The sequence below is a fragment of the Bos indicus genome, chromosome 2, assembly GCF_029378745.1.
Source record: "Bos indicus isolate NIAB-ARS_2022 breed Sahiwal x Tharparkar chromosome 2, NIAB-ARS_B.indTharparkar_mat_pri_1.0, whole genome shotgun sequence".
NCBI classification, from domain to species: domain Eukaryota; kingdom Metazoa; phylum Chordata; class Mammalia; order Artiodactyla; family Bovidae; genus Bos; species Bos indicus.
This window is the reverse complement of record NC_091761.1, coordinates 110602650-110630638: the sequence shown is the minus strand read 5'-3', so window position 1 is coordinate 110630638 and position 27989 is coordinate 110602650. Positions and strand designations below refer to the sequence as shown.

At 43.1% G+C, this 27989-nt stretch overlaps 1 protein-coding gene across 1 annotated transcript in view; it reads right to left on the bottom strand.

The window, feature by feature from the left end:
- The window catches only part of SGPP2 (sphingosine-1-phosphate phosphatase 2), a 147199-nt gene that overhangs the window by 67485 nt on the left and 51725 nt on the right, over positions 1-27989 (bottom strand). The window contains exon 2 of the mRNA XM_070773020.1: positions 25233-25391. Coding sequence (XP_070629121.1) covers positions 25233-25391 — 159 coding nt within the window. The remainder of the gene's footprint in view (positions 1-25232; positions 25392-27989) is intronic.

Genomic DNA, 27989 nt, shown 5'->3' with positions numbered 1-27989 from the left:
GGACAATGCAGGTTCAAGGTTTTCTAGAGACAATGTGTGTGGTGAGACTTGAAGCTGGTGGCGGGGGCAACAGTAGAAGGAGGGATAGAGTCAAGTGTGGGTGTGTCTGCAGGGCAGGAACTGGGGTGGACATGGGGGTCATCAGCAGAGAGTTCTGTGATTCCAGAGAAGAGAACAGATCAGGGAGAGTTAAAGGTAGAGATTTAGGCAGAAGTCCAATTATTTTAAGGTGCTTGGACATTAATATGTTCTAAACAGTGGACCATGGTCATACTTGCACCGGAGATAGGTCACTCTATATAAGACCAGAGAGCTAAATGATGCACCACTGGGCTCCTGAGATAGGTCATTCTACATGCTAGCATCTGGTCCCATCACTTCATGCAAATTAGATGGGGAAACAAAGAGAAACAGTAATAGACTTCACTGCAGACAGGGACTGCAACCATGAAATTAAAAGACGCTTGCTCCTTGGAAGAGAAGCAATGACAAACCTAGACCGTGTGTTAAAAAGCAGGTGTTACTTTTCTGACAAAGGTCCATACAGTCAAAGCTATGGTTTTTCCAGTGGTCATGTATGGATGTGAGAGTTGGACCATAAAAAAGGCTGAGTGCCAAAGAATTGATGCTTTTGAACTGTGGTGTTGGAGAAGGCTCTTGAGAGTCCCTTGGACATCAAACCAGTCAATCCTAAAGGAAATCAATCCTGAATATTCATTGGAAGGACTGATGCTAAAGCTCCAATACTTTGCCCACCTGAAGTGAAGAACTGACTCACTGAAAAAGACCCTGATGCTGGGAAAGATTGAAGGCAGGAGGAGAAGGGGACAACAGAGGATAAGATGATTAGATGGCATCACCAACTCTATGGACATGAGTTTCAGCAAGCTCTGGGAGGTGGTAAAGGACAGGGAAGCCTGGCAAGCTATAGTCCCTGGGGTCACAAACAGTCAGACACAACTGAGTGACTGAACAACAACATGCTGTGGGGTGGATGGATTTGAAGGTCATTAGAATTGCTGTAAGGAGACTCATTAGATGGTTAACATGAGCAGGCAAAATAAAGATGATACAGGCTCGAAGTGAGGGAATATTTCCAGAATTGTTGGAAATGGAAAATTACAAGTGCCCAGTAGAGTCCCAAAATCTTTACTAAATGAATAAAAGGACACACTGGGGCTCCCTGGAGAATAAGACTCTGCTCAGTATCCCATCTGAGAAGTGAAGACCTCATGAACAGGAACTGTTTTAAGTTGACTGCCTTTACTTTGTAGCTTTTCTGTTTCATATCTTCCCCTGTGAAGGAAGATCATTTAAATGTTCCAGCTTTAAAGTCCTGCTTTTGGTATCTACCAAGCTCAAGAAAAAAATAAGAGAAAAAAATGCCACTTCTATTGATAAACAACTTTGGACTTTACAGCTTGTAGCCAGCACTCTAGGAGAAAATTAAGAATCTTAGATAAAATGTTATAGGATGGGACTTCTCTGGTAGTCCAGTGGTTAAGACTCCAGGTTTCCACTGCAGGGAGCTAGAGTTTAATCCTCAGTTAGGGAATTAAGATCCTGCATGCCATGTGGTGTAGCCAAAAAACAAACAAACAAGCAAAAAATTATGTGACAACTTCTTTAATACTGTGTAAATCCTAGTGTATAATTTCTAAGTTATATACTAGAATATCAAGGGCTGAAAAAATATTGTATGCCTCCTTACTACACACCTCATCATACAACTGGCTAAATTAAGGCCCTTGAATTAACTGGTACATAAAGTAGGACACATATTTGATAGAGTTAATCAATAGCCTAGATGTCCTAACAGAAGTAAAACTGACTTTCCATACATTACTTTAAAATGATATAGCATTCCTTAAAACCTATATTTTTTGTGGAGTATTTATTCCTTTGAAATAGTAACAGAACAAGGTGATCCACTACCTGGACACAGCTGAGAAGGAGATGCTGCTGCTGCTAAGTCGCTTCAGTCGTGTCTGACTCTTCGAACCCCCATGGACTGCAGCCTACCAGGCTCCTCCGTCCATGGGATTTTCCAGGCAAGAGAAGGAGATACCATACAGCAAATTCTCAATGTCTCTAGTTAATGCTGGGAAAGTCAATCCTGAAGTTTACATAAAGCAAATCCTCTGTCCATGGGATTCTCCAGGCAAGAATACTGGAGTTGGGAGCCATGCCCTTCTCCAGGGGATCTTCCTGGCCCAAGGATCAAACCTGGGTTTCCCAAATTGTAGGCAGATTCTCTACCATTTGAGTCACCAAGGAAGCCCCCATATAAAGCAAGAGACAATAGAAATGCTTTAATACTGAGGGGTGGAAGATAGTTACCTTGTAACTACTTTTGTAGTTACATTTGAATGTTCTCTAGCATAATTGTAGTTATCTCTAGCGTTTGTGATTTGGAGCCATAATAATAAAGTTAGGAAATCACTGTGTTTGAACAGCAATCTAGTCTCAAGTGTATGTGAAATACTAGCCTAAGCAAAATAACTGCTTCTTCTCATTTTCTTTAATGTTTATATGCTGCTTTGGTTAGAGGAAGAATTCAAATGCTTTCCTGAAAGCTGTTCAGCAATACAAAAGATTGTATGTTGCACAAGAGGGAGTAGACACTAAGCACATTTTGCCAAAATGATCTTGGAAAGTGAGAACTATAGGACAGCACGTAGAGGGACTTCAGGGCTGAATTCTCTTTCTATTGTCTTTATCAAATGAAAAACAAATCTGGATTTAGGCAAGGACAGCTTTTATTTGAAAGGACTGGAAGATCTCTCTGATCTAAGATCTGTGAGTGTTCAAAGACCAGGCAGAAAAGGGCTTTTCTTTCATCCAGAGGGATGATCAGTACTGGAAAGGTGTTCTCTGGGTGTGGGGAGATGGACAGGGTGGTAGATCAGAGCCTTGTTTATCCTGTGGTCAGCTTATCCTCAGGAGGGGGGCTGTGTACTGGCTGGTATGAGATAAATCAAAATCCAGGGTCCAGCCTTGGAGAAAAGCTCAACTCAAGTTTGATCAAGTCAAGGGAGCAGGTATTTTGACCAGATGGGCCAGTGGGGATGGAGTTAAAACCATTTATAAATCAAAGAATGGGAACTGGAGGTGTCATGACCAGCCTTGTCACAGGTAAATAAGGCGGGGGTGGGGCTGTGAGCCTTGTCTAAGTTATCTGGAGAAGGATGGTTCCTTGTAGTAAATCATTCCTAGAACACAAAAGGGTGAGTGGATTATCTTCATGGTTTCTGTTTCCAGGAGCATAGGGCTCAGGTAAAATTCAATAGGATCATCTTCTCTCTTTTATTTTTCAGCCAGCAGTGTATTTAGGGATTTATCTAATCAGGGTTTTATTTGCAGAAGAAAATGCAGATCAGTATTTTAAGATAAACTCTGGCAAACCCCTTTGTGCTCTCAGACCATCCGAATCTCTTAGGTTGAAGGTGTCACCTGCAAATTGGCACTTGCCATCGACTTCTTCACTGCAGCTGCTCACCTTCAACATCCCTGAAAGGAGTCCAGGGTGGAGATCAGGAAGGAGGCACTCTGTGCTCTGGGAAAACTGACAGGTCTTCAGATAGTTAGATATTTTTAGGAGAAGATTTTATGAGCCCAATTCTTGCATCTCCTTGAATCTAGAAAGGACTAAAATCCTTCATAGTGATATCTGCTCCTCGTGCCTAGAGATTAGCAAAAACTTGCAAAAACGATGAGTTTGATTGCACGTATTCTATCTTTACCAAAATCACATATAGACGACTTCCCCCACGCCTTTTTGGAGCAGTTTCTCAGAGCTATCTGAAATGCCATCTCCTAGACTACAATCCTTATTCTGTCCCAGATATAACTTAATTCACAACTCTCATATTGTAGGTTTTGTTTTGCTTTTTTTCCAGTCAACAAGAGCCAGGTGAGTAGGGGCTTCAGGAGCTTTCTGAGAAGCTGACAGTAACTGAAGCCAAGACTGCTAGACTGAGTGGAAAGGAGCAAACTTTCCTTTAAAATTAAAAGAACACCCCCCCACACACACACACACACAAGTTGTCCAGTCCTTACTAAACGTTTAAACGTCTTTAAATCCTTTCATTTCTAGCCTGTTGGGCTCTTTTCAAAGATTGTTCATTTTCTTCTTAAAGAACCTTTATATTAAGCTTGACACAGTACAATGAAGTAAGAAGAGGGCTGGAGTGAAAATGAGATCTGGGTGATATTAATATCTCATCCTCAGTTTCATCTTATGTAAATGTAGGCATTAATATCACAAAAATGCTGTTGGATTGAGATAAGAATATGCTTGGAAGGGCTCAGCCATCTGTGGAGTTGTATGCTTTTTTAAAACATTATTTTTAGAAACAATGACTGACTCTGGAACTTTTTTTTAACATGCTCCTGACATCACATTTTAGATACAGATATGCTACAGAACTTACTTCTGTAGAGTTTATGTCCAGCTATTCTTAGAGTGGAAAGGAGAGCTGGCATGAGACCACATATACTCTCACAGCACTTCATCATTTTAAGAGGCAAGCACATGTTCACATCATTTAACTTTTTTTACACTTGGGCTGTAGTGCACTTATGAAAACAAGCAGCACCCTGTGGGGCATCTGGGTGCAGGAACCTTTCTGTTTACCCTCCAAGACCTTCCTTGAGTTCCAAAGAGCAGACTCAAACCATTGCTAACCAGGGAAGGGAGGGGATACAGAGACAGGAGAGGAGCGGCCAAGGAACACGAGTGCAGTCTTGGGGCACGGTCCTGCAGTCCAGTGCAGTCGCTCAGTCGTGTCCAACTCTCTGCGACCCCACGACTGCAGCACACCAGGCTTCCCTGTCCATCACCAACTCCCGGAGTTTACCCAAACTCATGTCCATTGAGTTGGTGATGCCATCCAACCACCTCATCCTCTGTCATCCCCTTCTCCTCCTGCCCTCAATCTTTTCCAGTATCACAGTCTTTGCTAATGAGTCAGCTCTTCGCATCAGATGGCCAAAGTATTGGAGTTTCAGCTTCAACATTAGTCCTTCAAATGCACACCCAGGACTGATCTTCTTTAGGATGGACTGGTTGGATCTCCTTGCAGTCCAAGGGACTCTCAAGAGTCTTCTCCAACACCATAGTTCAAAAGCATCACTTCTTTGGTGCTCAGCTTTCTTTACAGTCCAACTCTCACATCCATACATGACTACTGGAAAAACCATAGCTTTGACTAGACAGACCTTTGCTGACAAAGTAATGTCTTTGCTTTTTAATATGCTGTCTAGGCTGGTCATAACTTTCATTCCAAGGAGTAAGCATCTTTTAATTTCATGGCTGCAATCACCATCTGCAGTGATTTTGGACCCTCCAAAAATAAAGTCAGCCACTATTTCCACTGTTTCCCCATCTATTTGCCATGAAGTGGTGGGACCGGATGCCATGGTCTTAGTTTTCTGAATGTTGAGCTTTAAGCCAACTTTTTCACTCTCCACTTTCATCAAGCGGCTTTTGAGTTCCTCTTCACTTTCTGCCATAAGGGTGGTGTCATCTGCATATCTGAGGTTATTGAGATTTCTCCCGGCAATCTTGATTCCAGCTTGTGCTTCTTCCAGTCCAGCATTTCTCATGATGTACTCTGCATATAAGTTAAATGAGGAGGGTGACAATATACAGCCTTGACGTACTCCTTTTCCTATTTGGAACCAGTCTGTTGTTCCATGTCCAGTTCTAACTGTTGCTTCCTGACCTGCATACAGGTTTCTCAAGAGGCAGGTCAAGTGGTCTGTTATTCCCATCTCTTTCAGAATTTTCCACAGTTTATTGTGATCTACACAGTCAAAGGCTCTGGCATAATCAATAAAGCAGAAATAGATGTTTTTCTGGAACTCTCTTGCTTTTTCCATGATCCAGCAGATGTTGGCAATTTGATATCTGGTTCCTCTGCCTTTTCTAAAACCAGTGTGAACATCTGGAAGTTCATGGTTCACGTATTGCTGAAGCCTGGCTTGGAGAATTTTGAACATTACTTTGCTACCATGTGAGATGAGTGCAATTGTGCAGTAGTTTGAACATTCTTTGGCATTGCCTTTCTTTGGGATTGGAATGAAAACTGACTTTTTCCAGTCTGTGGCCACTGCTGAGTTTTCCAAATTTGCTGGCATATTGAGTGCAGCACTTTCACAGCATCATCTTTTAGGATTTGAAATAGCTCAACTGGAATTCCATCATATCCACTAGCTTTGTTAGTAGTGATGCTTTCTAAGGCCCACTTGACTTCACATTCCAGGATGTCTGGCCCTAGGTGAGTGATCACACCATCGTGATTATCTGGGTCATGAAGATCTTTTTTGTACAGTTCTTCTGTGTATTCTTGCCATCTCTTCTTAATGTCTTCTGCTTCTGTTAGGTCCCTACCATTTCTGTCCTTTATCGAGCCCATCTTTGCATGAAATGTTCCCTTGGTATCTCTAATTTTCTTGAAGAGATCTCTAGTCTTTCCCATTCTATTATTTTCCTCTATTTCTTTGCACTGATCACTGAGGAAGGCTTTCTTATCTCTCCTTGCTTTTCTTTGGAACTCTGCATTCAGATGCTTATCTTTCCTTTTCTCCTTTGTTTTCACTTCTCTTCTTTTCACAGCTATTTGTAACACCTCCTCAGACAGCCATTTTGCTTTTTTGCATTTCTTTTTCTTGGGGATGGTCTTGTTCCCTGTCTCCTGTACAATGTCACAGACCTCTGTCCATAGTTTATCAGGCGCTCTGTCTATCAGATCTTGTCCCTTAAATCTATTTCTCACTTCCACTGTATAATCATACAGTGAAACCAGGGGCAGGGTCCTGGTTCCTCCTAAAGGGATACATGTAACAATACATTTGAGCCTATAAAACAAAAAATGCCAACAAATGAAGATATTAGCATTCTTCATTCTATGTTAAGGAAACCAGAAAAGCTCTTCAAGAGACCACCTGAGGCCAGATTAAAGCAACCTCAGAAACTCATTAGACTGCCTAAAATCAGATTAAAGACCCTGCACACACCCTAATTCTTATCAGCAGTCCCACCCTCAAAAAAATGCCTTCTCCGGGCCTGCTAACAGGAGATGTAAAGAAACGTGGGTTTGATCCCTGGGTTGGGAAGATCCCCTGGAGAAGGAAATGGCAACCCACTCCAATATTCTTGCCTGGAGAATCCAATGGACAGAAGAGCCTGTTGACCTGTAGTCCATAGGGTCGCAAAGAGTCAGACACAACTAAAGTGACTAAGCACGCATGCCCAGGTTTGATTTGGGTGTCCCTTCACTTTGGGTTTTCTAGGAGAATTTCCTTTAGAAAAACTGTTCTATTACCAAACAATTTCTAAACCAGGGCTGATCCTATACATAGCTTTTTATATCTTTATCTTAATGGTAACACACCGAAAAGGCTCTAGGTGGTTTTATGCCTCTTTTATAAATTTTCCTTAAAACATATACCTCATGAATACATATAAAGTTACACAAAATTAGCATCCATAAGAGAGCTAGATAACAGCTTAACACAGCCTTAAAACATCACTTTAGGCAGCTGAGATGTTTTAAATAAAGACAAGCACCTGGCTTTCTGAAACTCAGGCTCTTGACAGAGTTATAGTGATTTTAATCCTTTTTGTGTTAAAGACACACCCTTTGGATTGCCCTGTAGGGGAAAAAAGTCTAGCATTCTTTGTAGATTAGCAGACTTTTTTTTTTAAAGCATAAAACCCAGACTTATACACTTGAGAAGCTTTCCTACAGTACAAATTCAGGTTTAAATTTCTGAATCCGGTCCCCAAAGGGCAAAAGCCTCAAAGAACACTCAGCTTGTGTAGAATGCTTACCCCAGTGAATGAGCCCCATTTCTTTTTTTTTTTTTTTAATGAATTCTCAAGAAACGACACTGTTGTGGTCTTCATTGGCTAAAGAAAAGTGGGACCATTCAAGCCATCCCCCTGTATCCATTCTTTCTAAATATTTTCCCCAATTATGTAGACAAATGCAGAAAATTGCTCAACCTTTATCTCAAACAGCCCAGGTTTAAGAAGTCCTGGTTGGGGATGTGGCTGGGCTGGAAGGGGCTCCTGTGGGGGCAGGGCAGCCCGCACACAGGTGTGCCATGCATCCTAGCCTTAGTGTTCAATCCAGTTTCATTTTCTCCTTTGACTGAACCTTCTGTTATGGCCTAATAAAGAAATCAGTTGTTTTATTTCGCTCATTTGGCCTTTGTTGATGAGTGGTAGGTTAAAAGGAAGTCAGCTTACTGCTTCTCAGTTGCTAATTTCCAAGTTCATGTTTTTGGAAAAACCTTCAGAACATTGTTTCCCATTCCCTAGAGTCGAAATGCTACGTATTTCAAAAACACTTTCAAATTTAACGAAACTTTTTTTCCCTTCCGATTTCAGTGCCTGTGAATGCCAGAAGAAATTTAATTTTCAGAGGAACAAAAACATAACATCTTTTTCTAGTTAAATCAGAGTGTATGCAATGCAAACAATGGATTGCTATGTGTTCTCACACACACACACACAGACACAAGCTCAGAGCGAGACTGTGTGCTTGATGTTTGCCATTGCTTGTGCCTGGACTAAGATCACTAAACCTTCAGCAAAGCCCTCTATCACTTGGTTTGCACTTTCAGGGCCAAGTGATTCCTGGGGACTCAGATCCAGTGGTCCAACACAGGGTCTCAGAACTTTTTTCAGAGAACCGCTAACTATTGTTCCTTAGAGGGACCCTAGGAGCAAACCCAGTCAAGGCACGGGTGGCAGTCACCTGGGGGAAACTGTATAGGGCCAGATGCATTGTTGAAGCCAGAACATATGATTTAAAAAAACAGAATTCATAACTAAAACACACATCACCATTATTATTTTTATAACTGTGACACTTTCAAAATGAGAAGGACCCCTGTGGTCATTTTGCTCAACTCCAAATTTCAGAGGTGGTCAAACTGAACCCAGAAATAAACATCACTAGGCTAATTATTAACAAACTCTGGACTAATTACTTGCCCGTCTGGAACAGTCAGTAGTTATGAGCCCATTCTAGCTTGGCCTTGACTCCAACCAAAATATCTCCCTCTATTTTACTAAAATGTACGCTGGGATGGAATCAAGATCACCGCAAGAAATATCAATAACCTCAGATATGCAGATGACACCACCCTTATGGCAGAAAGTGAAGAGGAACTAAAAAGCCTCTTGATAAAAGTGAAAGAGGAGAGTAAAAAAGTTGGCTTAAAGCTCAATATTCAGAAAACGAAGACCATGGCATCTGGTCCCATCACTTCATGGGAAATAGATGGGGAAACAGTGGAAACAGTGTCAGACTTTATTTTTTTGGGCTCCAAAATCACTGCAGATGGTGACTGCAGCCATGAAATTAAAATACACTTACTCCTTGGAAGAAAAGTTACGACCAACCTAGACAGCACATTCAAAAGCAGAGACATTACTCTGCCAACAAATGTCTGTCTAGTCAAGGCTATGGTTTTTCCTGTGGTCATGTATGGATGTGAGAGTTGGACTGTGAAGAAAGCTGAGTGCCGAAGAATTGATGCTTTTGAACTGTGGTGTTGGAGAAGACTCCTGAGAGTCCCTTGGACTGCAAGGAGATCCAACCAGTCCATTCTGAAGGAGATCAGCCCTGGGATTTCTTTGGAAGGAATGATGCTAAAGCTGAAACTCCAGTACTTTGGCCACCTCATGCAAAGAGTTGACTCATTGGAAAAGACTCTGATGCTGGGAGGGATTGGGGGCAGGAGGAGGAGGGGATAGCAGAGGATGAGATGGCTGGATGGCATCACTGACTCGATGGATGTGAGTCTCAGTGAATTCCGGGAGTTGGTGATGGACAGGGAGGCCTGGCGTGCTGCAGTTCATGGGGTCGCAGAGTCGGACATGACTGAGCGACTGAACTGAACTGAACTGAACTGATGGTAAGTAAAATAGAGGTGGAGCAATTCTCATTTGGATTAGAATCCAAGTTTTCTAATTCTTAAAGGAATTAAGATTGAATGATTTCTTTTAGGTTAAAAGCTTAGTGAGTTATCCCATCTCACTCCTTTTTTTTTTTTTTTAGGTATGCACCATGAACCCCAAGAGATAGTTAGTGTAAAATCAAACTATTTACCACAAAATAGCAGATCAACTGTATCCTGTGATCAAACAGTGCATAAAGACAGACAAGCAGGCAGACAAAATAGAAGGAAAGGGGGATTCACTCTTAAATCAATAAATGAGGATCTAGGAAACTTTTCTTCTTTGCTCAATTTTTTATTAGTATGGTTCATACTTTTAAAATGAAAAAATCAAATTAATTGAGCACGTTTAATAAACAGAAAAGCCCGACTATATTTAACATAATTAAGGGAAAAGGTTAGTGAGAGCAGTGGTTTATAGCCAGGATTCTGGAATAAGATATTCATGAGTTCAAATCCTGAGACTGCTCCCTACTGGCTATGTCAGCTTCTTGGGCCTTCCATGTTAAGTGTTCCCACTCTTGGACTAGAAAAGAGACTGAGCACTAAAGGACTGATGCTTTCCAACTGTGGGGCTGGAGAGACTCTTGAGTGTCCCTTGGATAACAAGGAGATCAGACTAGTCAATCCTAGAAGAAATCAATCCTGAATATTTATTGCAAGGACTGATGCTAAAGCTCCAATACTTTGCTACCTGATGCAAAGAGCTGCTGCTGCTGCTAAGTCATGTCAAGCATGTCCGACTCTGTGCGACCCCATAGACGGCAGCCTACGAGGCTCCTCCATCCCTGGGATTCTCCAGCCAAGAACACTGGAGTGGGTTGCCATTTCCTTCTCCAATGCATGAAAGTGAAAAGTGAAAGTGAAGTTGCTCAATCGTTTCTGACTCTTTGAGACCCCATGCACTGCAGCTCACCAGGCTCCTCTGTCCATGGCTGCCTTTTCCTAGTCCAGGAGATCTTCCCAACCCAGGGATTTAACCCGAATGTCCAGTGAGATTGTCAAGCAGATTCTTTACCACTGAGCCACCTATGAAACCTCACTCCCCAACATTTATAGGGTCAACGGCCCTGTGTTCAGCACCCAGACAGGACACAGTTAGCTGGCTTTGGCTTACAGAGAGCTGTTATCGTCTCGAAGGCTGGCACAGAGGCTCTGCACACAGCCATGGGCAGTTCACGTTCATGAATTCTACACTATTTATTCATAAACAGGCTGTGGCACCTTGAAAATGACACATTCACTCCACCTCACAGAGGACACAATAAGGACACAGGAATTGGACTCAATCCAACAGGGAGAGCACTGGGGCTAGGCCTCGGGTGGCGGCCAGGACCCACTGCAGGCCGAAAGAGGCCAGAGAGGGCGCCCTGGGTCAGAGTCTTGCCAGGAAGCCTCAGTTTCCCAGATTAACCCTCAGTTAGCTGAGGCCCAACTCCCCCACAAGCAGACACAATGCCTCCTGGCCAACGAGCCCCACTGAGGCCACTGGCACAACAGTGCCTGACTGGCATCTGGTGGCAGCTGGGCCTGGGAGGAAAGGAACAGAGGTCAAGGCTGTTGGCTGCACTGAGGAGAAGCGGCTATGAAGGGGACACCTGGGGAAGCCCCAGGGCCGCACTGGAGAAAGGAGAGGAAAGATGAGAGGCAACTGCCATTATGTTTAGCAAGACTGGGTTGGTATAGTACCCCAAGCTTCCAGAACATTCCGGAGGCCAAAATACAGTATGGCCTCTCCAGTTGTAAACTGGAAGCTGATAAAAAAGAAAAACCCTTTTCTTCCCCTTCTTGGCCTAGAAGACACTTCTAATCTTGTGGGAGAGTTGCTGAGGGGTAGAGGGCTCCTCCCTCCTCCACCAGAGGCTCCTGAGGCAAAGAGGAGTCAAATCCCCACCTCCCTGTGGGACAAAGGCCAGTCTTAGCCTCATTCCTCCTTTTCCACTTGGCTGCATACAAAATACAATCAGGAAGTAGAGTGTTTGCGGTGGCACCACAAGCCTGAGGGGACAACAGTCTGCTTCCTCAGACCTTCTCCATTCCCTGCCCCCAACCAAGGTCCCAAAGCCCTTCTCCCCTCCCAGGCCCCTGGAATGCCCCGGCCTCTTATGGAGAGTAGAGAGTCTGGGACACAAAGTCTGAAAAAAAAGGGGGCACTCAAGGGATCACCACACAGAGAACTGGGAGGCCAATGTCTGAGGAACCTGGGCCGTGTATCTGCTGCATGTGGAAGGCACTTGCTAACAGGATGATATATGGAGCCTTCCAACCAAATAGGCCAAGCACCTTCTGAATAACTGGATGGAGCGGGGAGGGGGAAGTAGGATTTAGCCATTTGAGGCAAGATGCTGCAGTGGAAAGGAATGGATGGGATGGGGAGACAGACATATGTATTTCACTTACTGGATGAATCTTGGGTGAATCCCTTAACTACTCTTTGGGTTTCAGTTTTCTCACCTGTGAACTGGGTAAAGTAACTGGCGAATAGAGGAAGCTCTCGAGCAGTGGCTGTGAGAATCCTACCCATTCAAGAAGGCAGCTTTGCAAATAGGATTGATTAGTTAAAAAAAAAATAGGGAGAGCATTGTTAAGATTTTACTTGAAAATTTCCTGTGAAAGAAAGGCCCCTGTGGCCTACTGATTAGTTCATTTTTCTTCCATTTTGTTTTACAAATAAATGGGAGAGGCTCTGGGACAGGTCCAGCCGAAAGGGTGCTTTGTAAAGGCCCTTAGGGACTGATCCCCTGCAGGAAATAGGGAAAGGCAGCTTTGGGCTTAGACAGCTGAATTCAGAAAGTGACCTCCTGAGATCTGACCTACTGGAGGCTCCATGGTTCAAGGTCTGGATATAACATGGCAAAGGCTGTTTTTCTTGATAAGACACTTAAAGCTATGATAAAACCAAAAGGAAAGGAGAAGAACTAACTGCATATCCAAACTCTGAAATGAAATGTTTAATTTTTTCTGTGTTGTCTTAGCAGATCTAAATAAACTAAGTTCATCCTTAAAGATATCCTGCCCTCCAGGCTCCTGATGTTTCAAACAATTTCATACCTAGCTAAACTGGAAAGTAATCACACATCCAGGAAATAAAGTGAAGTGTTTAGAAGTGGTGCTTAGGGGTGAAGAGTAGGGGTGCTGGTCTCTTTATGGGAGGATTACAATTCTGCTCAATCAAACCCAATCCAAAAACCAGCATTTCAAGTCTTAGGAGGTTGAAAAGAGAGACAGCAGTGGAGGTGAAAACTGAAATTCAGATAAGACTTGAACCCACAGTCCTTTAATTGAGATCATACATCTGGTCTCAGGACTTAATGATGCTCAGGTTTTTGATGTCTGGTCACAGAAAGGCATCAGTGAGAGAGAAAGAAGAGGATTTATTTAGAGAGAGCACACTCCACAGACAGTGTGGGCCAACTTAGAGGAAGAGAGGCCCTGAAATACAGGGCAGTTAGTTTTTGTGGGCTAGGTAATTTCATAGAATAATGAGTAGGAGCTAATGGTTGAAATATTCCAACCATTTCAGGGAAGGGGCTGGGATTTCCAGGAACTGGACCACTGCCCATTTTCTGGTCTTCTATGGTTAGCCTCAGAAATGTCTTGGCGCTGGTGGATGTGTTGTTTAGATGTTAATATATTTCGCTGGTCAGTCGCTTACTCATGTCCGACTCTTTGTGACCCCATGGACAGCAGCACGCCACTCTAATGTATTACAATGATAGTATAATCAGGCTCAAGGTCTACTAGAGGTCTAAGTTCCTGCCATCTTGTACCTAGTTGGCTCTAACCAGTTTTTGTCATGTCCTATGGCCATGTCAACACAAGAGAAGATTTTATACATGGACATCACCAGATGGTCAACAACGAAATCAAACTGATTATATTCTTTGCAGCCAAAGATGGAGAAGCTCTATACAATCAGCAAAAACAAGACCAGGAGCTGACTGTGGCTCAGACCATGAACTCCTTATTGCCAAATTCAGACTGAAATTGAAGAAAGTAGGGAAAACCACTAGACCATTCAGATATGACCTAAATCAAATCTCTTATGATTATACAGTGGAAGTGAGAAATAGATTTAAGGGCCTACATCTGATAGATAGAGTACCTAATGAACTATGGAATGAGGTTCATGACTTTGTACAGGAGAGAGGGATCAAGACCATTCCCATGGAAAAGAAATGCAAAAAAGCAAAATGGCTGTCTGGGGAGGCCTTACAAATAGCTGTGAAAAGAAGAGAAGCGAAAAGCAAAGGAGAAAAGGAAAGATATAAGCAACTGAATGCAGAGTTCCAAAGAATAGCAAGAAGAGATAAGAAAGCCTTCTTCAGCGATCAGTGCAAAGAAATAGAGGAAAACAACAGAATGGGAAAGACTAGAGATCTCTTCAAGAAAATCAGAGATACCAAAGGTACATTTCATGCAAAGATGGGCTCGATAAAGGACAGAAATGGTATGGACCTAACAGAAGCAGAAGACATTAAGAAGAGATGGCAAGAATACACAGAAGAACTGCACAAAAAAGATCTTCACGACCCAGGTAATCACGATGGTGTGATGACTGACCTACAGCCAGACATCCTGGAATGTGAAGTCAAGTGGGCCTTAGAAAGCATCACTACGAACAAAGCTAGTGGAGGTGATGGAATTCCAGTTGAGCTATTCCAAATCCTGAAAGATGATGCTGTGAAAGAGCTGCACTCAATATGCCAGCAAATTTGGAAAACTCAGCAGTGGCCACAGGACTGGAAAAGGTCAGTTTTCATTCCAATCCCAAAAAAAGGCAATGCCAAAGAATGCTCAAACTACCACACAATTGCACTCATCTCACATGCTAGTAATGCAATGCTCAAAATTCTCCAAGCCAGGCTTCAGCAATATGTGAACCGTGAACTTCCTGATGTTCAAGCTGGTTTTAGAAAAGGCAGAGGAACCAGAGATCAAATTGCCAACATCCACTGGATCATGGAAAAAGCAAGAGAGTTCCAGAAAAACACCTATTTCTGCTTTATTGACTATGCCAAAGCCTTTGACTCTGTGGATCACAATAAACTGTGGAAAATTCTGAAAGAGATGGGAATACCAGAACACCTGATCTGCCTCTTGAGAAACCTATATGCAGGTCAAGAAGCAACAGTTAGAACTGGACATGGAACAACAGACTGGTTCCAAATAGGAAAAGGAGTACATCAAGGCTGTATATTATCACCCTGTTTATTTAACTTATATGCAGAGTACATCATGAGAAACGCTGGACTGGAAGAAACACAAACTAGAATCAAGATTGCCGGGAGAAGTATCAATAACCTCAGATATGCAGATGACACCACCCTTATGGCAGAAAGTGAAGAGGAACTCAAAAGCCTCTTGATGAAAGTGAAAGTGGAGAGTGAAAAAGTTGGCTTAAAGCTCAACATTCAGAAAAAAAAGATCATGGCATCTGGTCCCACCACTTCATGGGAAATAGATGGGGGAACAGTGGAAACAGTGTCAGACTTTATTTTTCTGGGCTCCAAAATCACTACAGATGGTGACTGCAGCCATGAAATTAAAAGACGCTTACTCCTTGGAAGGAAAGTTATGACCAACCTAGATAGCATATTCAAAAGCAGAGACATTACTTTGCCAACAAAGTTTCATCTAGTCAAGGCTGTGGTTTTTCCTGTGGTCATGTATGGATGGGAGAGTTGGACTGTGAAGAAGGCTGAGTGCCGAAGAATTGATGCTTTTGAACTGTGGTGTTGGAGAAGACTCTTGAGAGTCCCTTGGACTGTAAGGAGATCCAACCAGTCCATTCTGAAGGAGATCAGCCCTGGGATTTCTTTGGAAGGAATGATGCGAAAGCTGAAACTCCAGTACTTTGGCCACCTCATGTGAAGAGTTGACTCATTGGAAAAGACTCTGATGCTGGGAGGGATTGGGGGCAGGAGGAGAAGGGGAAGACAGAGGATGAGATGGCTGGATGGCATCACTGACTCGATGGATGTGAGTCTCAGTGAATTCCGGGAGTTGGTGATGGACAGGGAGGCCTGGCGTGCTGCAATTCATGGGGTTGCAAAGAGTCGGACACGACTGAGCGACTGATCTGATCTGATGGCCATGTCAGAGCTTCCCAGGTGGCTCAGTGGTAAAGAATCTGCCTGCCATGCAGGAGACACAGGTTCTATTCCTATGTTGGCAAGATCCCCTACAGAAGGAAATGGCAGCCCATTCCAGTGTCCTGAAGAATTGATGCTTTGAACTGCAGTGTTGGAGAAGATTATTTTGTGAGTCCCTTGGACTGCAAGATCAAACCAGTCAAACCTAAAGGAAATCAACCCTCAATATTCATTGGAAAGACTGATGCTAAATCTCCAATACTTTGGCCACCTGATGCAAAGAGCCAACTCATTGGAAAAGACCCTGATGCTAGGAAAGATTGAAAGCAGGAGAAAAAGGATGACAGAGGATGAGATGGTTGGATGGCATCATCGACACAATGGGCGTGAGTTTGAGCAAACTCCGGGACATGGTAAAGGACAGGGAAGCCGGGCATGCTGCAATCCATGGGGTCACAAAGAATCAAACACAACCTAGCAAGTGAACACCAACAAACAGTATTCTTACCTGGGAAATCTCATTGCCAGAGGAGCCTGGAGGGCTACACTCCATAGGGAAGCAAGAGAGTCATGAAAAGCTACTAAATCCACAACAAAATGGCTTTGTCATTCTTTTAAAGGTTGTGCCCTCCCCCCTTCCCTCCTGTTTCAGAGGTGGGGTGGCAGATGAGTTCTGGAAGAATGTAGTCACATTCTCCAGTCATCATCAAAAGGGGAGGGGGACAGATCATTTTTCAGGTAATGACAGTGATAATTAGATCCGAATCTGTTGAGTCCGGGTTTTCAAGTTTTTCTTTTTTAAAACCTACACTAAAACCAAAAACATTTCCTCATTGCGAAAACCGAACCAACACAGTTTGCATAACAAACCCTCTAGAGACATTTACTTAATATTTAACCAAGGCTAAATTACAAGATTCTACTTCAGAGGGACTGGTCAGAACCTCTGACGCCTAATTCCATTTCATTCACTGCAAGTTACAATCTGGCCTTTGTTGAATACTTTTCAAGACTCATTAATCTCAAGCAAGAACCAACTTAACAGGCAGGGCAACCTTTTGAAGTGGTAGTGGTTTAAACAGAGGATTAGAAGATAATCACATTAAAAGTCATCTTTTGGCACTAAAATTGACCCCAGTCTGGGGGCTGTGAATCAGGGCTGGGAGAGGCTGTTTTGCCCTCCTTTCTTACCATGTCTCAGACTCCCCTGTGACACAGCCAGATGGCAGTCTGCCCACATCCAAAGAGACACCACTGCATTTTGACATGTTATCACACAACTGCCTCTTAACCAATTTATGGAACCCTTTATAATACCCAAGACTCTACCGCAGTTAGACACTAGGTTACAGGCACAATTTAAACATAAAATGTTAGGTCTGCTTTGTAATATAGATATCAGCCAGCTAGCTTTCAATAAGGGCTTCCCTTGTGGTTCAGCTGGTAAAGAATCCTCGTGCAATGCGGGAGACGTGGGTTTGATCCCTGGGTTGGGACCATCCCCTGGAGAAGGGAAAGGCTACCCACTCCAGTATTCTGGCCTGGAGAATTCCATGGACTGTATAGTCCCTGGAGTCTCAAAAGAGTTGGACACAACTGAGTGCCTTTCACTTCACTTTAGCTTTCAGTAATCAAAATGTGAGAGATGTGAAACCCATCATTTTAAACTCAAGCTCTTCAGCATAAGTTAACTTGACTTGGAAGAGGAGGAAAAGAAGGACCTGCCAAAAGGAAATCTTCTGCTGTTATGACTTCCTTATTGCCAGGATTTTGAGAGTACCAAAAAAAAAAAAAAAATGGAATCTCTAGTCACCGAGCAACTCAGCATTTCCTTTTAAAGCATTTCTTTAATTGTGTTGAACACAAAACAGCAAACTATCTAACAAATAGTTAGTAGTGGATTTGATATGCATTTCTAATGTATCATCATTGAGCAGAAGATGAACCATGTAAAACCATATTAGCATTCAGTCTGCAAAAGAGATGAGGTTTTTTTTTTTTATAATTCTGTCCAGCATTTAGTCTTTGCTTTCTTACTCCAAGCCATGGATGGCTCTCTTAAGTGTCACATAGTGAACATATAAAGAAGAGTCACGAGCATGTTATGTACCTCCCAAGGTCCTCTAGCTGAGTCCTTTCATTCTGAAGCTAGGGATGCTGCAGGCCAGAATCAAGCAGTGAGTGCCCTGAGCAAAGTCTCACTGCTAGGATTATAGTCCAAGTCTCCTGATATTTTAACCTGGTCCATGGCTCTGTGCCTCAATTAATTGTCTATCCTCACCCCCAACACAGCTGCTTGGACCAAATACTGTCAATATATGCATTAGCCAATGGGTGCAGTTGTGCTACACAGTGAGCTAGGTTATATTGTCTTGAAACTCTGAATCAAAAGACAGGAAGTTACCAGCTGGCATCAGGAGGTAAAGAGGCAGATCCATGGAGTCACTGCTTAATTGTAGCAGAAACCAAGCTGTTCACTGACATCAGCCCGTGTGGTCCTGGCTCCTACAGAGCCAGACAACCTGACAACATCTCCCCTTTCTGGAGCCAGTTTTGAGTGGAAACCAAAACCAATACCCTATAAACACCATCCTCATGTTCCTTTCATGGTATTGATGTTTCAGGATCAGGAACCTCTGTGTGTATGTGTGTGCACAGTCGTGTCTGACTCTCTGCAACCCCATGAACTGTACCCTGCCTGGCTCCTCTGTCCATGGAATTTCCCAGGAAAGAATACTGGTTGTCATTTCCTCCTCCAGGGGATTTTCTCGACCCAGGAATTGAACCTGTGTCTCTTGCATCTCCTACACTGGCAGGCGGATTCTTTACCACTGCACCACCAGGGAAGCCCGGGAACCTCCGAATGTGCATGTATACTAGGTTGCTTCAGTCACGTCCACCTCCTTGTGACCCTATGGACTGTAGCCCGCCAGGCTCCTCTGTCCATGGGATTCTCCAGGCAAGAATACTGGAGTGGGTTGCCATGCCCTCCTCCAAGGGATCTTCCCAACACTGGGATCAAACCCTGTCTCCTGCATTGGCAGGTGGAGTCTTTAACACTAGTGCCACCTGGGAAGCCAGGAATCTCTGACCAAACCTCAGAGCTGCTGATAGAGGTGGAAGCAGCCCCCCTCCCCCAACATCAACACTCCTTGATTTCATTCAAAGAGTTCATCAAAAGCCATAAATTCAGGAGGACTGAGGGGGGCTTCCCTGGCCATCCAGTAGTTAAGATTTCTCACCTCCACTGCAGGGGGTGTGGGTTTGATCCCTGGTCAGGAGCTAAGATACTGCATGCTGTGTAGTATGGCCAAAAATTAAAAAAAAAAAAAAAGTGGATTGAGGGAATTAAAAAAAGGAAAAGAAAAAAAAACAACATGAATTATTAGAAAAGAGATTACCCCTACCTGGAAACTCAGAAGCAACCAGGGACTTCAACTAGACCTTCAACCATCAGAAAAACTCTAAGAACAGTTTGGATAGGATGACAATTATTAAAAATAACCACATATGGGTCAGAATCGTGAGGACTGTATCCTTTGATGTTATGTAAAAGAAGTGTTTACAAATGGGAAAACAAAGGGAAAAGAAAACTCCCAAGACAAATTTAAAACTTTCTGGAGTTTGGGCAGCGAGAATCAGGTTTTCTCAAGGCTGATTGCCCCCGAGTAAACTATTTCATGGCCAGGGAAACTCCAGGTCAGAAAGATTTGGTGCCTGAAGATGGGAGTTCCAAATTCAAATGTTATATAGGGGTCAAGGACTTCCCTGGTGGCTCAGTTGGTAAAGAATCTGCCAATGCAAGAGATGTGGGTTCGATCCCTGGGTCAGAAAGATCCTCTGGAGAAGGAAATAGCAACCCATTCCAGTGTTCTTGCCTGGGACATCCCCTGGACAGAGGCGCCTGGCCGGCTACAGTCCATGGGGTCGCAAAGAGTAGAACACAACTGAGCGTGCGTGCACACACATACGGGCCATGGAGGTCACAAAAGGTAAGGCAACAGAGTGGTGAGGTCTCTGCCTAGACTAATGTGAACACCCTGCATAAAAGCACTGAAATTCAGTTTTAAGGGATTTTCTTCTACTGATGATACCATCACCTTACATACCACTTCTCAAAATCTTGAATTTCTAAAAATCTTAAAGACACATGACCTCTGAGACTTGGAAAATCAATAGTTCAATCTCACTTGATGCTAACTGATAAAAAGAGATTATAAAAGCCCCTTTAAAATATACTCAAAAGACAGACTGAAAATTCACAAGAGTTAACACAAGTGGCACCTGAAAAAAAATTTTAGTGATATTAAAAATATATGAAAATTAATGGAGGTACCATTATGCTACCTCATGTTACAGAGCTGAACACCATGCAGTTTCAATGAAATTGGAGCTAACCTTTTTAAGACACAAGCAATATTCTATTTTCTTTTTTGGTGGGGCTGTCACCATGCCAAAATGGAAGACAGGAGATCAGATAATCACTCAGTTGAGCAGTGACTCCTAAAGTTCTATGGATAACATCTCTTATGAGGATCTAATGAATAACCCATTCATGGCCTTTTCTGTCCCAAGGTCAAAGATTCTATTGAATCAAAGGACAGGTTAAAAACCTTGATTAGTGACAGAGGAAGAAAATACCTCATAGATGTTTCTCAGCTAACTTAAAGAAAAAGCTTATCTAAGTTTCCTGGGATAAAATACCTTTGACTTGTCAAGAAAGGTCTATGAAAGACACTTAAGGAGTAGATAAAGTTAATAAATGCCATATGGGCAAAACTGAAATGCAATCATAGCAAAAATGCAATGGAACAGAACCTAGGGCAAGTTGTCTGAATGCTTAAAGCCTCAACTTCAACATCTCTTAAAAAAAAAAAACAAAAAAAACACCAACCATCAGTGAAGAGTCAGTGTAGTTCAGCAGTGTTTTTCTAAGAAGTTTTTCTAAGAAGTGTTTTTCTTTTCTTGCATAAGAGGCCTTAGGGCTCTGGATCAAATCCACTTAATCCAAAGTGATTCTTTCTACATGTTAAGTTTCCTGATTGCCAACAGTCATGTCTCAGGTGCTGGCAGGATTAAATTAGGTAGTATATGTAAAGCACTAATACACTGAGTGTCCTCAACACATAATATGGCTTATTATTTGAAGTATTACAATCCCAATCTATAAAATGATAAAATGATACCAACCCATTTTTATGAAGATCAAAAAAGACAATGAACATGGAAGTGAAGTGAAGTCGCTCACTCGTGTCCGACTCTTTGCGACCCCATGGACGGTAGCCTATCAGGCTCCTCGGTCCATGGGATTTTCCAGGCAAGAGTGCTGGATTGCCATTTCTTCTCCAGAGGATCTTCCTGACCCAGGAATCGAACCCGGGTCTCCCACATTGCAGGCAGACGCTTTTACCGTCTGAGCCACCAGAGAACATGGGGATGCCCACAAATGCAATTAACAGAGGTGGAATAGACAGGAGGAACAATTACAATTGTGATAAGAAAGCTGTTCATGTAACCATAAATTCTGTTAAGTTGCTTCAGACAATATGAGTCACTCCTAATATAACAAATTATTTTTAAAAGCGATAAAACCTGCTGAGACTTCATCCAATGACAACTGTCAAATTAATATGCAATTTGTCAAGAGATCTGGCACTCTTGAACATAGCTACCTTCCAAAGGATTTTGAGTTTGAGATAAGATGTTTAAAGTTAGGGGACTTCAAATTCTGTCCCTTATATAATAAACGTGTCTTCATCCTCACCCCTTAAAGAGGCAGCCACTAATTTAGTGATATCCCTTATAGGAGACAGGCTGCCACAGGAGGAAACTGATTGCCCAGAAGAATCTCACCCATCTCCATCCCAGGCGGCCCGAGTGGTAAAGAATCCACCTGCCAGTGCAGGAGATGTAAGAGACGTGGGTTGGATCCCAGGGTTGGAAAGGTCCCCTGGAGAAGGGAACAGTAACCCACTCCAGTATTCCTGCTTGGAGAATCCCATGGACAGAGGAGCCTGGTGGGCTGCCATATATGGGGTCACATGGACTCAGACATGACTGAAGGGACTAAGCACTTAGCAGGCATGTCCACCCACCTCCCCTCCTGGCTCCCTGTAACACCATCGAGAATTTTCCTTCCCTCCACCCAGTTACAACAGTGGAGCCAAACCAAGCCTCCCCCTTAATTATCTCCACAACCGAGGACAGAGCAACCACCTTCCCACCTCTCAGCATCTGTCCCCTCCAAACCTCTACCTCCCTTTGCCCTTCCTTCCTTCCTTCCCTCCAACCCTCCTTGGACCCACCACTGTCTCTCCACCATTAACTGCCAAGAATGCCTCACTGATGCAAATTACATAACCCTCTACGTGGGTGCCTTGTGGATTGGACCATTCACTCATCTCTAAAAGCAAACAACAGGTTGCCAAAGCTCACAACAAATAGCACACTCAAAGGCTGCCCTTTCCTCTCTCAGGTGAAGACTTTACTTGCCCACTCTCTGACAAAAGACTCGTAATTCTACCTCAAGTCGGAAATCCTTTGAGTGCTCTGAAATCAGGACTCCAAAATGAAAAACCACCACCCACGATGACAATCAGAGTCCCATAACCACTGCCTCCTACAGGGTCTAAAGATCTTCCTGATCCCTCAAGAAAAGTTTTCTACCCTCAGTGGGCAAGATAACTGACCTCAAACTGACGGTACACAGTGTAAGATATTGCTGGGTTATTAAAAATATTTTGCATCATTTACCACACTCAACTACCATAAAAGTTGGATTAAAAAAAAAAAAAATCTCAGAAAAAGGGGCTTCCCTGGTGGCTCAGTGGTAAAGAATCCACCTGCCAATGTGGGAGACATAGGTTGGGAAGATTGCCTGGAGAAGGAAATGGCAACCCACTCCAGTATTCTTGTCTGGGAAATCCCATGGACAGAGGAGCCTGGCGGGCTACAGTCCATGGGGTTGTAGAGTCAGACACATCTTAGCGACTACACAAAAATCTCAGAAAATAAATGACAAGAAAAGGAATGCAAGTACCATGGATCTTGGGTGCACATTCACATCCTGAGGAGTACTCCCAGCTCCCTCTCCTCCCCCAGCTGCTCTAGTGGACATCACCAGCTCTGCAGGAACAGAAGGCACTTCAGAAAGGAGGGGAACAACTGCACTAACGTTCATCTCTTCCAAGATTCTTATGCTTTTGCACGTTCTCATTGGATCATACTTCTAGACGTAAGCTAGATTTCAGAAGAGGGCTGGCTGGGAGACAGAGACAGAGAAAGGAAACAGTGACTTGTAGAATGAGAGAGAAAAGGAGCAAATAATCAGGAAGAATTAGGGGCCAAATAATCCTGACCACCAGCCTGAGGGACCTTAGTTGTCCTTTAGGCCCAAGACTTCAAACCAGGCCTTGGAAGTCTGCATGTCAAGGATGCTTTTGTTCTGTTGGCATATAAAGCTTTTAAAATGCAAGCCTAGGACTTTCCTGGTGGCCCAGTGGATAAGAATCTGTGGGCTAAGGCAGGGGACACAGGTTTGATCCCTGATCTGGGAAGATCCCACATGCCGTGGAGTAACTCATAAGCCCATGCGCCACAACTACTGAGCCTGAGAGCCGCAACAACTGAAGCCCTAGCACCCTAGGGCCCACGCTCAGCAACAAGAGAAGCCACCGCAACGAGAAGCGCAAGCACTGAAATGAAGAGTAGCTCGCACTCGCCACTAGAGAAAGCCTGCACAAAGCAACAAAGACCCAGTGCAGCCAAAAATAAATAAATAAAAACCATATTTTAAACAACTGTAAGCTTTCATTTAAAGACTTCACAGAAAAAAGAGATCTGACAATCCCACCCTATTTTTCCTCTCTTGGGCACAGGTGGTGGAGAGGGGCAGCCACTCCCAGTGTCCCGAGATGCCTCCTCACCCACCAGCCCTCTCCACCCATCACTTCACTGTTTTATTTCTACCCCCTGCCTGTTGTAACATTTGCATTTATGGTTCCAAACAAGACCTCTTTCTCACTTCTTCTACAAATGAGAAAAATAAAGCCCCAGATGTGCAGCCACAGCTTCTTAGAACAGAGCCGCCTAAGAATCCTAGTGTCTTTACACATGACCAAGTGCTTCTGAAGCTCAGTTTTCAGGGTAGAATGTTGAGTTAAGGAAACAGCTGTGCTGGCAGCCTTGTTCCTGAAGCCACCCTCTTCTGGCTAAACAATCTTTGACCTAAGAATTGATCTTTAAGACTTTCACCTTCATGGACTCATCACTATGCATTACATGCTTATAGCAACCTGTAGATCCCTCCCACATGTTGGCCATACTGTGAATGTCTTCAGGATTATTCTGGGAGATGCACTTTATTAACACTGTTTTACAGGCTCAGGACAAGGGCACACAGACAAGTGCATTGGCTGAGCTGCACTTGAACCCAGGCCAATCTGATCCCAGGGCTTGGATGCTCACAGCACACCTTGCTACTCTCTCTCTCAATTAAAAAAAAAAGAAAATCAGAATTTAGTCCTGAACAAAGTTCAATGATAGGGTCTGAAACAAAACATCAGAAGGGGCTCCACCTCTCTACCTGGAATTGTCAATGAGTTTCTGTATATAGGCCAGCTGCCCCCCTAATACTAGAAACTCCCTCAAATTAAAGCTGCCCTGCCTTATATGCCTTTGCGTCTAATCGGTATAGAGTAGTCACACTTAAAACCACTTGGAATTAAGTCACGCTTAATACCACATCATGTCTTTCCTCTCCTAGGAATTCCAAGTGGTATTAGCCAACAGCTCCTATTTTCAGTTTTTGATCAAATTTTACTAAAAGGGGCTTTGTGAGAGGAGGCATTTTATGCCCCATCTTGGGTTCTGGGCTGCAGTCCGTGTGGTCACAAAGTGTTGGTCATGACTGAGCATGCACACATGCCCCACCACTGCTAGGATTCTCAGAAAGGTCATTTCTCTGAACATCATCTCTCTCCTCTCCTAGTCTTACTCACCCATAGCTTTAACAATGTTTTTCCTTTCATTTTCCCAAAGTAAACCAGGTAAAAATTCAGCTCTCAGTGATTTTTTAAAAAAGAGCAAATATGCAGAGAACTTGAATACCAAAGCAGATGGCTGTTGTAGAAATATTGGTCCATAAGTAATAATAATACTTACAACCCATATGATGGTCAGTCTTCTGGACAAATAAGGATCTATATTCCAGTGAGTGAATGGAAGGAATGTGATGTAGAACACTTCTTGTCCCAAAGCAGCTGAAAATCGGAACAGGTAATAGTAGAAATAATTCTTCACGACATATTTCTGTACATAAGCCTAAAAGACAAAAGTTAGAAGGCTCTGTGAGTTCACTGAACAGGTTACCATAAAGACAAGTTTTAAAAACCTCCTCCTGGGGACCTCTCTGGTAATCTAGTAGTTAAGAGTCTGAGCTTCCACTACAGAAGGTGTAGGTTCCATCCCTGATAGGGGAGCGAGGATCCCTCATGCTTCAAGCTGCAGCCCAAACAAAACAAACATGAGAACAACAACAAAACACCTCTATCTACAACTCATGGGGTTTCAATTGCCAAGTTGCTGCCTCCTTTTCCATTATTAATCACTGGTTGGCCAAAAAGCTTGTTCAGGTTTCCATATGGTGTAATAGGAAAAACGGAGCGAATTTTACATTATCATTGTATCAACCCAATACCCAGTCATTATTGTCCGAATATTGAACATCTATCTATCCACCCTGATGTGTCCACACAAACACAGATAATGGTTTGTTGATATTGTTGTTGTTTAGTCACTAAGTCACATCTGACTCTTTTGTGACTTTATGAACAATATAGCCCGTCAGGCTCCTCTGTCCATGGGATTTTCCAGGCAAGAATACTGGAGTGGGTTGCCATTTCCTTTTCCAGGACATCTTCCTGACCCAGGGATTGAACCCATGTCTCCTACACTGGCAGGTGGATTCTTTACCACTTCATAAAATTAAAGTAGTAACATCCAAGACAGAAATATCAGGGGAAGACACACATACACAAAAACTCAAAGCCTTTCTCCTGAGTACACAGAAAGCTAGAAACTCGAGGTAGTGGAACTCTGTGAGAACACTGTGTGGGTCTATGACTGTGGTGGATTCCCAGGTGGCGCTAGTGGTAAAGAACCCGCCTGCCATCGCAGGAGACATGAGAGACCTGGGTTTGATCCCTGTGTCAGGAAGATCCCCTGGAGGAGGGCACAGCAACCCACTCCAGTGTTCTTGCTTAGACAGAGGAGCCTGGCAGGCTACAGTCCTTAGGATCACCAAAGTTGGACGCAGCTGAAGCGACTTAGCATGCATGCATGCTTATGATAGACAGGGGAATGGCCCCAAAGATGTCCACATCCTAATCCTTAGAATCTGCAAATATGTTACCTCATGTGACAAAAAGAGGTTTGCAGATGTAATTAATGATCTCGAGGTCGAGGGGTCACCCTGGATTATGTGGATGGATTCAAGGTAATCACAAAATCTTAAAAAAAAACAGGAGGCAAAAGAGTCAAGTCAGAAACCCAGTTAGAATCTGAAGATGCTACACTGTTGACTTTGAAGATGGAGGAAGGAGCCATGATTCAAGGAATACAGGCAGCCTCTAGAAGCTGGAAAAAGTGAGGGAAAGGACCGACCCTCTGCTTGAGGCTCCTAAAGGAAGGCACCTTTGCTGATGCCTTAATTTCAGCCAAGTAAGAACCATTTGGACTTCTGCCTTCCATGCATTCTGTAGCCACAGAATAAACGAGTGTTGTTTTAAGCCACGGCTTTTGTGCTAATCTGTTGCGGCAACAAGAGATAGCTAATATGAAGACTTTAGAAAAATCACTTGCTGATGAATGTTTGTAATTTACCTTTTAAATGGGATTTGTTAAAGTCAACCCACTACAGTGAGAACCTAAGAAACAGCAAGTACACCTGGACCTGCTAAAATGCACTCCCATTTTCTATCATCCTGGTAGTAGGCAGGGAGAAGAGGGAAGGAAAAAAAAACTTAAGGATATTAAAACTGGAGTAAACAAACAATCTATTTTAAAATATGGTATATGTCCTCAAATTATGGTATAATTGTAATGAAAAAAACAAAAACAGTCACCCCAATAAATGAATCTAAACAATAGAATTTTAATGTTAATGAAGGTAGCTGTGAACTTCATAAAAATAAAATCAAAGTAAAAAACCAGTACTGAAAATGAGAAGGAAAAAAGGCAGCCCTACCACAGGATTGACTCTGTCAAGGGTCTTGTAGGTCTGGAGTTTTGGTTTGTTTTTACACAATGTCTGAGGTCCTTGAATCCTGGGGGAATCCAGAGAATAAGTTATATGCATTTATTTTGCAAATAGTCATTGTCTATGATGACTCAGAACTTGGGCTGCCAAGAATATTCAGATGAGCCAGGCATGAGGCCTGGCTTCAAGAAGCTCTTATCTGGTGGGGGTGGGTGGGTATCAAAATCTATAATTTGAGGAAATTAATTTTTAAAGGACCAATATTTTATTTGAAGCCTTGAAAAAGGCCAAGAATGCTTTTATACTTAAAAAAAAAAAATGACCTTGGAAATTGCCAGAATATTAACTGTGCTAGACACTGTTGGCTACCTACCAAGTATGCATCACTTTCTCCTCTTTCTGAGGTTCCTGATTTTATTCCAGCATGTCTACCTCCCCTACAGAGCCCAGTGTCTCGGGCAGGAGTTGACACCATCCTTGGCTCCAGAGGTATATCTAGATTTGTGTAAACCAGTCACGGTTAAGTGCAAATCTTCAGCCTCAAAGCCCAGCGGTACATGGCACTGTCTGTGAGAAAGTTATTAGTCAGGATTAAAGTTACTCGTTAGGAGCATACAACGTAAGCCTGAAGTTCATCTCTCTTTGGGGAGCAACTTCACTTC